Raw genomic sequence first — 15,208 nt, forward strand, 5'->3', positions numbered from 1 at the left:
CACTCGTGTTAGCGTTGGGCACCCAGCATGGAGTACTCCACGGTCAGAGTGCATGTATTCGAGGATTATGTCCGCTTTCTCCTACGACGTGGAGGTTTGTAACTTCAAGAACGCTGCAGGCGTCTCCAGCGCCTACGCAAAGTGCACTAGAACGACCCTTCTAGAGCGAAGACGCGGTTCCTGCGATGTGGATATTGTGCACGTGTCAGGTAAACTATCATTGTGACACATCTCAACACATTTACAAAAATAATTTACTCTTCGAGCATGTCACTAAGCGCGAGCAGTCTACCTCGACCCGAGTTCCCTGAAGGCTGCTGCGACGTTGTTTGTGGCCATTCTCTATCACCATCCTGCTCCGTGCGTGCTCTCAACTCATTGCTGCCGTGGCAACGGTGCTTTGATTTGCACCGTTGCCACAGCTACTGATTTGACACGTGATATCCAGATTTTTTCATCAATTTTACTGGGTAAGTACTCGCGCTTCAGTGTACCGGTTTCAGCTTTGTTTTCACAACAAAGAAGTCAACACGTACTGCTCTTCAAAATGTGTTGACTACCTCTTTACTTAAAATTAATTTGGGCCTTCAGTGCTAGCTTAATTCAGACCCTTGTTACTTGCTTCTTGCTATGCGGGCGGCGCCGAAGGCTCGTCGGGGCCTGTTAAAAATTTCGTGAAATTTCAATTCGTCAATGAGGGTTACGCGCAAGCGTATTGACGCCGCGAACATGCACAGCGAAAACATTCAGCGCAAACACCCAGGACAAACCACAAAGAAGAGACACACAGGCGTTGGTAAAAGAATATGGTAAACACACACAAAATGAAGGGACCACCTCTACTAGAAAGGATGTTCAATAAACTTTTCACCCTAGATTGCTATGTACCAACTAGCCCCAAACCAAAGTTTTGTTGTTGCACAGCGAGCACCGCGGCGTCGAAGCACAAAGGGAAAGGGCGTGAACGCGGTTCCGGACGCTACATGGATGCATGGATGGATGCTATGAGCGTCCCTTTTGAAACGGAGTGTGGGGTTGCGCCACCAAGATCTTATTATCTTGTGTAATGTCCTGCCTATCTAAAAAAATCTCGATGGTGTGACACTTGGTGTGCCACAGGAAAAGCGCATATTGCTTCACATTCAACGAAGAGTCGTAGCAACATGCACAATGAGCACTGCGGTGTCGAAGCACAAACGGGAAGGGTGCGAACGCGCCGATTCTCTCCTCCACCTCCAGGAGTCTTCCTCCTGCAGCGCTCGCTTCCCTCGTGGTGACAAACATAATTTTGCCAATTTGACAGATGGAGCAGCTACGCTTGCGCGTAAGAAATACACACAACTGTGAGTTACGGCACTACACAAGGTGCACGGTATTGCAGCGAAACTGTTATTGCGTCTAGAAGCGTTTTAAAAAACCCAGGACACCTAAACACTTCTTATGAGTTGCGAATGTGAAAGCATTAATGTCCAATTGAATGAGCAGTCCTTTGATATTAACTCCTCGCGGGCGGGCGAGTGTGCAACGCTTAGCGCATTTTGATTTCGCTTTACCGAGGTGTATTTAGAACGCAGACGAGAGCTTGCGCGGACAATGGACGTGCGAATAACACAGGCTTTTGAGAGTGAGGTTCACGTGGGGTTGCGGTGATGCTCTTTCCCTTCACGCAACACCTGGTGCGCGAGCACAGCAGCAGGTGTTCCCTTTCGGCTGCTCTACTCCATCGATGCGTGCTCGTAGCATGGCATCGCAGCCAGACTAGAGATGCCGGCTTTTTCGCTCAATGGGCAAGTTGATGCTTTCGCATCAAAACAGCAATGCTTTGTAAGGGATATTTAACACATTGGTCCTTGGGGCGGCATTGGAAGCAAAGGCCTCGACAGCATCCCCGCTGGTTTTCTGGGAAAGCTCATTGGGCCAACGATGATGGGTTGAGATCCCCCAGATTATCACCAGGCGGGACTTCCCGCAGGCCTGTGGATGCCGAAGCAACGCTGATAAGATGCTGATGGGGGACGCTAGTCATGCTGGAACATGAACACTGAGGTGCTTAATCCTAGCCAAATGGCCCAGATAGGATATCCGCGTAACGTTTGTCAGTTTGTGGCCCTTCTAGCTAAGCTCCAAAGTGTAACTGGTTAAATGAGATATCAGAAGGAAAAAAATTATGCCTAAAGTAAACACAGAATGGGGTTGTCTATTCCAGTGAGGTGTATAGTAGGTAACTTTTATTCTGTTGTGTGGGACACGAGCGTGGCTGGAAATCAGCAGATAGAAGCGAGTAGTGCGTCCCTGAAGAACAAGCAACAACTAACTTTATTTTCTAATCGTACAGCCTCTACGGCTCTGTTGCGCACCCTCGCACCACTTCCCTTTCCCGTACACAACGCGATAAGATTTTACCGAGTCAAAGATGGGAGAGGGTGTCTGGCTGCTGCTGTGCGACCGTGAGGCCGCTACATCACTTCCTCTCCTGGTGAGTTAAACATTTATAGGACGATTTAAATTGTTCACAAGTCCATACGATGGGGTGCCCTGGAGACTCGTCCACCTCGTGTCCTTGTGACTTGGCGTGTTTGAACGAGTAGAGCCTTGGAGGGGGGTGTCACAGATGACGTTGCATGTGAAATGGTGTCTGCATCTTCAATGTGCGCTGGTTTCAACCGATCGAGTGATATCACTTCATGACGACCGCACACGTTGATAGTGAACTGCTTGTTACCACGATGCAGCAATCGGAATGGCCCGTTGTACGGTGGTTGGAGTGGCCGATGAACTGCGTCATGGCGCACAAACACGTGTGTGCACGAACCAAGTTCTGATGGTACGTACACCTCACGTGGCGCTGCCAGTTGCAGTGGCGTAGTGCGAAGGTTTTCCATTATGTCTCGTAGCCTAAGTGCGTAGGCTGCGGTAGCTGTGTGCAGCCGTCTTGCAGACTGCCCGTGAAGAATTCTTCTGGAAGGCGTAGTGTCGTTCCGTAGACCAGTTCGGCCGATGTCTCTCTTGACAGCTGTCAGGATTCCCAAGAGAATGAGTGGTAGTGCCTCCATCCAGTTGCGCTCTTCTGTTGCGTCGCGCGAGGGCAGACTTGAGATGGCGGTGGAAACGCTCCACCATGCCGTTGCTAATCAGGTGGTAGGCGGTTGTTCTGATGCGAGAAGCACCAATGAAACGTGCAATGATGGCGAAAAGTGATGATTCGAACTGCCTTCCATGGCCGTTGTGGATGGTAGATTATGGATGGTGCCCCGAAACGAGCCACCCAGTGGTGCAAAAAGACGCGGGCAACTGTGCCAGCGCGGTGCTCAGCGCCGTGCCCAGCACGTGAATCTATCAATGCATGTCAGTAAATAGGCATGCTCTTGGCAAGGCGGCAGAGGTCCGACAATGTCGAGGTGGACGTGGTCGAAACGCGCGTCTGGAGGCGCGAGTTTTGCCAACGGGGTCACAGTATGTCGATGAATTTTGGCATGCTGATATAGTATACATCCTCTTGCCCAGGAACGCACGTCTCGGTTGATACCTGGCCACATAAACCCTGCTGTGGGCATCTTTTGCGTAGCTTTTATTCCAGGATGCGATAGCTTGTGAACAGAAAGAAAAATGCGGCGACGTAGATTGGCAGGCACAAAGGGGCGTGGGTTACCCGTGGTGTCACAGCAAATCTGGTCGTCTGATCCCGGAATCTGCATCCACTATAGTTTGAGGGCCGTTTTTTTTTGTTAGGAGGCTTTTTAGCTCTTCGTTTTCTCTTTGGGCTGCCGCCAGCTCGTCGAAGTTAACTCCTTCTGGATCGTTGACGAAGTTTATAGCGCTCCGCGACAGGGCGTCGGCAACGACGTTGTCGCACCCTTTTACGTGGCGGATGTCTGTCGTGAACTCGGAGGTGTATGCCAGTTGCCGAAATTCACGGGCTGTGTGCGTGCCACGGTCCGTACGCATAGAGTCGAGAGCATAGGTCAGTGGCTTATGGTCGGTTAAAATGAAGAACTCGACGCCTTCCATGAAATGCCGGAAGTTGCGTATACTTGAGTAGACGACCAAGGTCGGTCCACATAGGTCGCGAAGCTTCGGGTGAAAAGCGGTTCAGAACCAATTGTCACCGACATCAACAAGGGTGGTTATGGGAGCAGCGATTGAAGCGCGACTATGTTTGGAGGGAATAAACACTGGGAAAGAAAAAAGCGTTTTTAAATTAAAGCGAGACGCAGTTAGACTCATTCAACGAAAATAAAATTCCTAATTAATTTTATATACGCACGGCGAGAAAGGATACAACTGTATTTTACTAGATCATTATCAATAAATACCTTCAGGGCCCACCGTGAGAGCGCCCATCGATAGCGGCGGGCGTTGACGCCGCTATCACTTGCAATGCCATGCAACTCTTGGAGTGCGTGGAAAGGCGCGCTCTTAAAGTTCACCTGTTACAATACGCCCCCCTCACATGTGTTGTGTTGCATGTCGACGTTTGTCTGAATTAGGTGACGCGGGTAGTTTCATTGTTTCTTAACCTGTGCAGTCAAAACTAGTGAGTTGCGACCGCCAGATAGTTGTTTACCTTAGTTGTTTTCGTGGGACAGCGCTGGCCAACGGGCTTCGCGTCCGACGAAAGGACGAGCACTCTACGCAATCTACGCCCAAAGCGTTCGTCGGCCTCCAAAGAAAGTATGTTCTGTGCAGCGATGCGATTTCGACACCCATACGGCTGATCTTTTCTGGCATCGCTTTTCGCGCTGAAAACTCGGGACGCCCATGAAGTCGAATGGCGGGGCATTTGATTATACAGCTCTTATGGCAGGCCTCCGAAAACAAATTTCGCGCCTATGAGAATAAAATGACGTCAATTCTTTTTTTAACGGATATGACGTCAAATTATTTTTTCTTCCGCCGGAAGTGTTCCCTCCTCACACAGATGGCGCTAAGCCCCATGAACCGCCGGTAAGCAACCATGTTTTGAACGTATGGGCTTCTATGGAAGCTTCGGTACCAGATGTATTTACCTTGAGACGACTAGCAGTTTGTGCCATGTGCACGTCGCTCAGCTGTTGCAACACGGCGCCGATGGCTATGTCTGAGGCATCGACCATTAAACACTGGGGAATTCCTGGCTGTGAGTATGGCAGGAGAGCCGCATTTGCCAAGGCCTGCTCGCTTTGGATGAAAGCCCTTTTCTCTTCGCACCAAGGCAGGTCATTCGAAGATCTTTGCGTTGCCTTCAGCAGTCCGTGAAGTGGTATGGTATGTGCGCATTTAGGTACAAAGCTGCGGTAGAAGTTTAGCAGTCCAAGAAATTCACGTAGTTGGCGCTTCGTGGTTGGCAGTGGAAAATCTTGTATGGCCTGCACTTTAGATGGGTGTGGCTGTACTCTCGAGTTCGAAATGATGTGGCCCAGAAATAACTCAGGCACACCGAGTTCACTCTTGGCCGCGTTGACGATAACGCCATGCTCAGATAGGCGCCGAAAAACCATCCGCAGGTGCGCTTCATGTTCTTCTGGGATGGTGCTCGCGATCAGCAAGTCATCCAGGTAGGCGTGACAAAAATCGAGGCCCCGTAGAACACCGTCGATAAACCTTTGGAACGTTTGACCCGTGTTGCGAAGGCCGAATGGCATGTTGCGAAGTCAGGGCGCATGCTATTACTTGCCACGTGTTAGAAGTGCTTGCGCAGCAAATACTTTCAAGGTTCACAAAAGCTTGTGGCAGAACGAGCACAGCGCCGAAGACCATTGCGCAGAATGAGCGACGCACACTGCGCTGTTCGTCATTTTCAGCTCACCTTCGGTACAGCTCGTCTTCCGCGCAGTGCTTGTTTTGCCATGAATTACCAACGCGTCACAGTCTCCACTCTTCTAACGTGGTGAATCTTCCGTCATACAGTATTACGCGGTTCGCATTCTATTTACGCTTGTTTTCTTGCTTGTTTGTCCCCGGCTGGCCTACAAGTCACTCTGCAGTGATTATTTTTATTATATTATATTTATCTGCTCTGCATGTTTGCTACGAACTGCCGGTGCACAAGTTATGTCCCAATTTTGACGTCGGCGCCCAGGGTCCCGCAAGTCTGCTTCCTCTTCGAGTCTGCTTCGGTAACAACATGATTATTTTCTTTTTTTACACGCACCCGTAACAACCAATGCTAGCTGATGAAAAAAATGGGTTTGCTGCACTTCGCGGCTTGCATCAGTGGTATATTCAAACGCCCTTCTGAGTTGTAAAAAAAGCTTGCTTGTATAGGGGTTGAAAGCTTCCTAAAATTTTTCCTATGCGAGAAACGCTATAGTACAACTTCAAAGCATTTAATGTTGGATTTATTTCGCTGCGCTGTAACGTTTCACTTCATTGATTACAATCTCAACATACTTCACAAATCTATTACAGTGCGATTAGTAACCTTAATTCTGAATTTTCTTTGGCTTAAAAACAGGAGAGGTGTTTATCTGGCACGTATCTTCGAAAAAAAAAAAACGTGTGTATGAGCTCTCTGCTTATTATTCTTCTTACAGCTGTTGTCATGCTAGGCAACATAGCAGCTGCTTATATTGTAATGTCAGCAAAGTCGGAGGCTACAATTTTGGAAATTTTTAAGATTGCATGGCTGGTGGCGCTGCATTTTTCAGCAAGAAATCCCGCGTGAGAAGCGCTCTCAAGTTGGCACAATTCACAAACTCACCGTTGCTCCGCTATACTATATCTCACAAAATGACCAGCGACTGCCCACAGAAAGCACTTACTAAAATAGTGCACACCATTTGTTCTATTGAAAATGGCTCGGGTCTCACAGGCGGCAACCGCCTGTGAGAGGCAAACTGTCGTTGTTATAATTAGCTTTCCCGTACCGGAAGGTGGGTGATCAGCTTGAAAATCAAAGCCTACGTAATGATTAGGTGCTTACCGAGTCAGGCAAAGAACGGAGTTATTTCTTTCGAATCACCTTTGAGACTGATGGTGTCCAGGCGCGAGGGCACGTAATTACGCTGCCATTATCGTATTTCGCATGCTACGAGTAAACGGCTGAATAAGTAATTATCCCTCACACTGCAAACGACAGAATCGGATGTTTTAGCCGCAATAGCTGTTTTCGCACGCTACCATATTAAAAAATTCAAAAGTTTGTTTCGTAATATTTTTTATCCAGCTACGTAATGAGTAAACAAAAGTTATCTTTTTGTAGGGAGAGCACTAAGGATTGAACATCCTAGATCTTATAATTGTATCTTGCACCACATTTTTGAGAGCTTGACGATTATTGGCTTAGGATTCCGGTATATAGGGCAATTCCCAACGTGGTGGCGATTAACTAACGCGCGAAGCATCGGCAAAAACAGAAAATTCACCGTAGCTTCAAGTCTGTACACACCTAGAAACACGCTCTTTTTTTTCTTGAGCGGGTGTTACTAGGCTTACTGATAGAGAACTCTGCTTCTTTGTAAATTGCGTACGCCTCCGTGATTTCCCCAGTGTATTTATCGTGATGTTTGCTACAGTGTTACAGTGTTGCGGTATTATAACAGAAAAGAACAGAGCGACATTCTTGGATATAGAAGAAGGAAAGCGCGACAGTTCGTTTTGAATCGTAGAATACTTGGCCTCTCCCCCCCCCCCCCCCTTTCGGTGGCGGCCTGCAGGCTCCTGTCATGCACGATAGGTTAGTAGGGGATATAGTACAAGCAAGCATCGGGTATAGTTCTAACCGAGGCGGTCCGGGACGGAAAATTATGCACGTAGGCGCGGGTGTGACCTCCAACGCAAGCATGCCACCGTCGTCGTTACGTCGTCTTCATACAGTCGTCGTCATGCGATCACCGTGGTTCCATTTCCGTCATTCTGTCGTCACTATTCTAGTTCTGGTATCGCACTGTCACCATTGCCAATGTCGCCACGCCGTCGTTGTGATACCATCGCTGTCACGCCTTCGCCTTCATGCATTTCATTTCATTTATTTACTCTCAAGGCCGTACAGGCATTACAGGGAGGAGTGGCAATATAAAAAGAAAACATGGCTAAAGATGCAGCACATGGTCACAGATAGCCGACTTGAACACATCATGATCTGTGACAGTCACGATGGAGGCGGGAAGGCTATTCCAGTCTTGACTTGTTTTCGGGATGAAGGCTTCAAGGTATGCATTGCTTTTACACTGAGGCACCCCAACCTTCATTTGATGATCAATACGGGATGACAAATGATTCGGAGGCGAAAGAAGTGTAATTTTTAGGTCAGTATTAGTGTAGTATATTTTATGAAACAAGCATAAGCGTGAAATTCTACGTCTAGTAGAAAGGAGAGGTTGGTCACGATGTTGCTTCATGCGAGAAACGCTGGCTAAGCGATTGTAGTTAGAGAGAATAAACCTAGCTGAGACGCGTGTGTCCGCGTGCCAGAAGTGTTTGATGGGCGAGGCGTCTAACGTTGGTCGTGTGCTCTATTTGTCAAATGGTCACTAAACAAGAATGTCTCACAGTTCGTGGGATCAACAGATATATTGTTACGCGAACGAATGATGAAGAACTGGAGACTATTTACAAAATATATTTACAAAGTATAACTGCTGCGCTGGCCAGTTCAGCATTCAGCTCGAGAGCGAGAAGCAGTTCGCCTTCTTCGTCACCCGCGCACATCGTCCACAATAAACACCCAATATGCATGCAGCATTACCCACGGCGGCAGAAGCACCGTCCCGGTGCGTCTAAGTATCGGTGGTCACAGGGGGTAGTACGGTTTTAGGCGTGCGACATGCACAACGTCAGTGGAATTCGGGGCAGATGAGGCACTGGTACTGACTGGGGCGATTTCATACGTAACTGGAGTCACGGCACACAGCACTCGATATGGGCCTGTGTATCGAGAGAGGAGTTTTTCTGACAGGCCAACATGACGAGTCGGGGACCACAGGAATACCAGAGATCCCGGCGAAAAGTTGACGTCTCTGTGTTGGCGATCGTAGAAACGCCTTTGGTTCTCTTGAGAGGTTAGGAGGCGAGCGCGAGCAATTTCGCGAGCTTGGGCTGCCCTGGTGATGGCGTCAAGTGCATATTCGCTGGTCTGTGCTGCGGCGAAGGGAAGGGATGTGTCCAGCGGCAATATGGGTTCTCGGCCGAGCAACCGAAAAAACGGGGAATAACTGGCAGCGTCGTGACGCGAAGAATTGTAAGCAAATGTGACATAGGGTAGGGCAAGGTCCCAATCAGTATAGTTGGACGAGACATACTTGCAAGCCTGTCTGTGAGGATTCGATTGAGACGCTCCGTGAGAACATTAGCCTGTGGATGTTAAGACGTAGTTAGCTTGTGCCTCGTTGAACAGGACTGCAAGATGTTGGCGATGACTTTAGCAAGGAATGTCCGACCAGGGTCAGTTAGCAGTTGGTGTGGAGCTCCATGCTGCAGAATCACGTCGCGTACAAGAAAATCGGCGACATCTGTGGCGCAGCTTGTTGGAAGGGCTCTGGCGATGGCGTAGCGCGTGGCGTAATCTGTCGCCACAGCGACCCACTTGTTACCAGACATTTCTCGAGGGAAAGGGCCAATTAAGTCCAAGCCAATGCGAAAGAACAGCTCCGAAAAAAATGATCGAGCGGTTGAAGGCACCCGGCACGGAGCGTCGTTGGTGTTTTGCGGCGCTGGCATTTCTCACGCGGCGCCACGTATTTCCTGACGAAGCGAGAAAAGCCTGGCCAAAACAAGCGTCGGCGAATCCGTTCGTAGGCGTGGGAGATGCCGAGGTGACCTGCCGTTGGTAAGTTATGAAGTTCTTGGATAACAGCTGAACGAAGGTGCCTAGGAATGACGAGAAGTAGGGTAGGACCGTCGGGGCATACGTTGTAGCGGTATAACACACCATCCCGGAGAACGAACAAGTGAAGGGACGAATCAGAGGGCGAAGATTCCAAGCGATCAACGATGGCGCGCAAGGTGGCATCACGGCGTTGCTCGCAGGCGACGTGTAGCAGCTGAGAAACAGAAAACGCAAGCGTTGACATCAGTGTCAGGGTCGGCGGGTGGTTCGTCCACTGGATAGCATGACAAACAGTCTGCGTCCTGATGTAGGTGGCCGGATTTGTATACTACTGCATAGGAATATTCTTGTAGCAGGAGAGCCCAGAGACCAAGCCGGCCGGTAGGATCCTTGAGTGAGGAAAGCCAGCAGAGCACGTGGGGTCCGTGATTACAGAGATGTGCGTGCCATACAAGTACGGGCGGAATTTGGAAACCGACCTGACGAGAGCCAGCATTCAAGATCTGTAATCGAATAGTTGCACTCCGCTGTTGTGAGGAGGCGGCTAGCGTAGGCGATAACCCTATCACGTCCGTGTTGGCGTTGGGCTAAGACGGCTCCGATACCGGGACCACTGGCAGTAGTACGGACCTCTGTAGGAGTGGACGGGTCGGTGGACCAGTATAGGTGGCGTGGTGAGAATGTTGGTCAGGTGGGCAAACGTGGCAGTTCGAGCAAGACCCCACGTAAACGGCACGTCCTTCTTTAGAAGATGAGTAAGTGGTCGGGCAATCGCTGCGATGTCTTTAACAAATCGTCGGAAGTAGGAACAGTCCTACAAAACTTCGGACGTCTTTGACAGGCTGAGGTACAGGAAAAGACGTGAAGGCCGGAATTTCCTGCTGGGTCTGGTTGAATACCGCAAGCGTCAACGAGGTGGCCCAGCACTGTAATCTGCCGACTACCGTAGTGACACTTCAAGCTACGCGGAAGAACAGCTGATAAGCACTCAAGGTTTGTCTCAAATGTAGGCGAAAATACGAGAAGTGTCGCCTAGGTAGGAGAGGCATGTTGACCATTTGAACCCTTGAAGCAAAGAGTCCATCATGCGTTCGAACGTGGATGGGGCGTTGTATAGACCGAATGGCATAACTTTGAAGTGATATAGAACATCAGGGTTGATTAACGCAGTCTTCGTCCTTTTCATCCACAGAAATTTGCCATAACCAGACCGATGGTCTGTTGATGAAAAGTAGTTGGCACCGTGGAGACTATTGAGTGCGTCGTCAATGCGAGGAAAGGTGTACACGTCTTTTTTGGTAATTCGGTTTAGATGATTATAATCTACGCAGAAGCGCCACGTGCCATCTTTCTTTTTAACAAGTACAACAGGCGACGCCCAAGGGCTCGACGAGGGTCGAACAATGCCTTTGGTAAGCATCTTGTTCACTTGATCCTGAATACCATTACGCGCTGAAGCAGAAACTCGATATGGGCGGCTAGCTGTTATCCAGGCTTACGTAACCTTGCAGATTCAATAGAGTCTGTTCAGAATCGCGCAGCTCGCTTTATCGTATCAAACTACTCCCGTACTGCCAATGTTTCGCTGATGAAATGTAATCTTGGCCTTCCTAACTTGCTCTTAAGAAGGAAAATTTCATGACTTTGTCTCTTTCATAAAATGTTTTTATTGAACCAGTCACTGAAACGCGAACTTTTATCATAGCCATCGTATTTGTCAGCGCGTATTGATCACCAGCATAAGGTCGCCATTCCTTTTTGCCATACTAACATGTTTCATGACTCATTTATACCAAAGACTAGCACAGACTGGAACCACCTTCCCAGTGCCATCGCCAGCATTAAAGATGTGCAGTCATTCAAGGGCGCAGTTTTTGACCACTTCACAGAATAACCTGCGCAGCTATTTGTTAATTCAATAAGTTTTCTATTTTACATGTATAATAACCGTTGCTAACGCTATTTGGCCTCTGGTATTGCCCTGTTAAACTGCTGTGTTAATCATTGTTCTTTTTCTTGTTTTGTTTAGGTTTTTTTCATACATATCTTTGTTGTTTACATTATTGCGCTTGTCTAATCAGAATGTACCCACCCCCTCTGTAATTCAACTTAGGTCCTGAGGGTATTGCAATAAATACACAAATAAATAAATAAATAGGACTTGTATCACCAGTATTTATGTGATGCTTAACAATTGAAGTCTGGCCCAATTGTCGATTGTTCAGGTCGAATATGTCGTTGTAGGAAACCAAGAAGAGACACAGGGCTGCTGCTTGTTCAGGCAATAGGTCCGCAGTCATCATGGGACTAAATGTTGTGTCAGGACAAATAGCACCCTGTGGACATGAAGAATCGGAGCAGACGTCTACGGAAAACGCCATGACGTGGTCATCTGCAGAACAGATGTGGCAACGTAATCACTATCGGGCACAGTGAAGCATGGCAGCAAATCGACGAAAGTCACGGGTTTAGGTGGCAGGCGGACGAAAGCGGTCGTACGAAAGTTGTTCGGCAATTCGGCACGAATATGGGCGAGTAGGGAAAAAGTACCGGCAGAAGAGTCGGTCAAAGCTGAACGGCAATATTGTGCTCATTAGAGCGCACATTCACATGTTGGTCTTTCCAGCATTAGGTAATGGTGTTTTCCGGGACAAAACAACGACCTGATTATGAGGCACGCTGTAGTGGGAAATTCTGGAATCATTTGGACTACCCGGGGTTCTTTAACGTGCCCCTAAATCTAAGTAAACGGGTGTTTCGCCCCCATTGAAATGTGGTCGCCACGGCCGGGATTTGATCCCGCGACCTCGTGTTTGGCAGCCCAACACCATGGCCACTAAGCAACCACGGAGGGTTCGTCTTTCCAGCAAATGTATCGACACATGACAAGTACTCCGGAGACCGCTTTTCACCGGTGAAGGATAAACATGTGCACGTCTCAATATTCTCAGCACAATTTCCAGAGCACAACGAACAAAGTGATTCTTGTAGTTAACCATGCAAACGCATGATCTTTGTCGGTTGTAGCCTTCATGTTTTAATCCTAAAGCAGCCGGCATATTTTTAGAGCCTCACCACGCGCCGAAATAACTGAATTCTTGCCAAAGGGCTCTGCAATCTGCTTAATGTCGTGTGAAAAGTCATGCATGTACGGGATGGCAGCGACCTTGTTTGGTGTGGCATTATTCTTAATTGCGCCCTTTCCGTTCTGCCACTTCACTTTTACTCACTTTGTCAACTTCTGGAACACTTGAGCCACCTTGTAGTCTCAATTACGAAATATTCGCAGCCGGTCCATCTTTGATTTTCTTGGCATTGGTATTTCAAAGCTTCATTATGACTGCACGGGCTGACCTGTCACAGAAAGTTATAGTACCGCGTATTATCAGTTTTTAGTGTCCCGTCAGGAAGCTCCGGAGCGGATTTGCTGCCCTAGAGCTGTGCTACTTGCCGAACTGATCACCACGACAGAAGACAAGCCTCAGGTCAAAAAACTGCAGCCGGTTCACCCTTGGAACCTCTAATGTGTGCAGGCACGTGCACGCGTTACGATCGTGGAGCTCGCTTGCGGAACGTTACAAGAAAGTGCTAACAAGATAAACATTAGCCGTTATATTGGTATCAGGAATATACTTATTTTATTCTGTTCTGCAACTCCCTCGTAGACGTTATAGGATTCCACGCTTGCTGTTTTTCTACGTGTGAAACTCTATAAAGGGAAAAGCGTCATACGCTCGAGACTATCACGTATGGCTACGAAAGAAGTTATGCGGTTTTTGTAGAAAGAGAACCTCGCTGTGTAAGAAAAAATTGTCGATGACAGGTAACCGAATCAAGCTCCAACGCTCTTCCGGTGGTGTCGCTTTACCATCTGAGCTAACCAGTTGGTTAGCAAATCACACGGCGATGGCGTATTATTGTTACACCTGCGCTACGAGTTGTCGGTTGTTTTACGCTGTCCCTGCAGACATTCGATGGCGTTTTATAATCTGAAATTTTGTATCTTTAACACAAGTCCTGATAATCAATAATAGCATCAATATACAAGGCGACATTAAGGCCTGAAATAAACAAGCTGCATTATTTGCATAGCAGCTGACTGAAGTGACTCCTCATTGATTTTAGGAAATGATTGTTGTTTTGAGCGTCAGTAGCAAACGCTTTCCCCGGTTTCGTCTCCGAACACTTTTTATTAATTAACACCGCTTTATAATGTTCGTTGTTTGTACGCTATTCATATATTCTTGAAGCTTAATAAATGTTAAAAGTAAGAAACAAGCAACTCACCATATAGTTTTCTACCGAAATTGCTAAGTAACCACGTCCGGGACTAAAAGCTTTATTTTTTGCATTTGATCGCAATAATAAATTGTGTAACTTAATTCCTGGATATAATGAGAAATGAGACTGTGGGTAAGAAATATTAATATCTACTGCGTTACGAAAATGTAGACTATGTACTCACCAGGATAGGCTTGTCCGAATCGACCAGAAGTGCCCTCTCGACTGCTTCATAGAAAGAGCAGCAAGGAATTTCCACGTCAGGGAACGGGGAATAGACAACACCATCCTGAATTCTAGCTTTCATTGTGAGTGCTATCTTCAGCTGAAGGACAAAGGTTAAGATGACCACGCGAACATTTGTTAGAACTTAAATTGGCATGAAATTAGTGCTCGATAGTAACGTTTTGACAACAGTATGCTTTTTCTACTACCACCACCGTGATATACTATCGGGATGCTCGCGAGAACGTCATGAGCCACTAAGCTCACAACGCGAGAAGTAGAGCATGTGAATGCGAGGACCAGAAAGAAGCAGGTTGTTGCGAAAACAGGCTTTGCTGCTACCATCACACGAACAGGGGGAAAGTTGAGCTCACACGTTATCACCGAATGTTTTCACCCACATACAGTTTATGCCACAAATTCTAGCACTCGACACTGCAGCTTCAGTCAGGAGTGCGGCTGGCAGCACCGCCTCTCGACAGAAGTAATCACTGCGCTCCATTAACACTCACTACAATTCTTTAGGAGCTTAGCTTCCTTGTTCACTCGAGAGGCGGAGCTCTGCACAATTCAATCGGTGGAAGAGCGTAGAGTCGAGGATTACTTGAGAAAACGGGGGAATGGCACACGGCTTTCGCAAGGACCTCACCCAAAGATAAGGTTGTCTATTGCCGCCTGTCTTTTACGATATCCGAACTGATAACCACTGCTCATTTCGTTCCTGCCCCGTTGTTCCTTCATTCTTGTCCTGTCTCTTCCTTGTGTTTTTACTACACATGATGCTATTCATTTGTGTGGCCGGAGCAAGGCGATAAAGTGCCTTGCGCGTTTATGGTAGGGTACGGCTTCACTGCCGCGGCACAATGACGCCTGTGCTGCGAAAAACAAGAAACGAGGCCATGTCGTGTCGTGTATACAGTCACGAATGACGATTATACGCGGCACCATTGAAAAGCA

At 47.9% G+C, this 15,208-nt stretch overlaps 1 protein-coding gene across 3 annotated transcripts in view; it reads right to left on the minus strand.

The window, feature by feature from the left end:
- LOC119450772 (long-chain-fatty-acid--CoA ligase) overlaps positions 1-14,793 on the minus strand; it is a 288,333-nt gene extending 273,540 nt beyond the window's left edge. For 2 of the 3 annotated variants that reach the window (XR_007466547.1, XM_037714274.2), the window contains exon 1: positions 14,211-14,793. Coding sequence is in view for 2 of the 3 variants with exons in the window: in XM_037714274.2 (XP_037570202.1) it covers positions 14,211-14,333 (123 nt within the window). In the remaining variant the exon portion in view is untranslated. The remainder of the gene's footprint in view (positions 1-14,210) is intronic. The other variant, XM_049666211.1, reaches the window with a different exon arrangement.
- Positions 14,794-15,208: the final 415 nt, after the last annotated feature.

The sequence above is a fragment of the Dermacentor silvarum genome, chromosome 4 (assembly GCF_013339745.2).
Source record: "Dermacentor silvarum isolate Dsil-2018 chromosome 4, BIME_Dsil_1.4, whole genome shotgun sequence".
Taxonomy (NCBI): Eukaryota; Metazoa; Arthropoda; class Arachnida; order Ixodida; family Ixodidae; genus Dermacentor; species Dermacentor silvarum.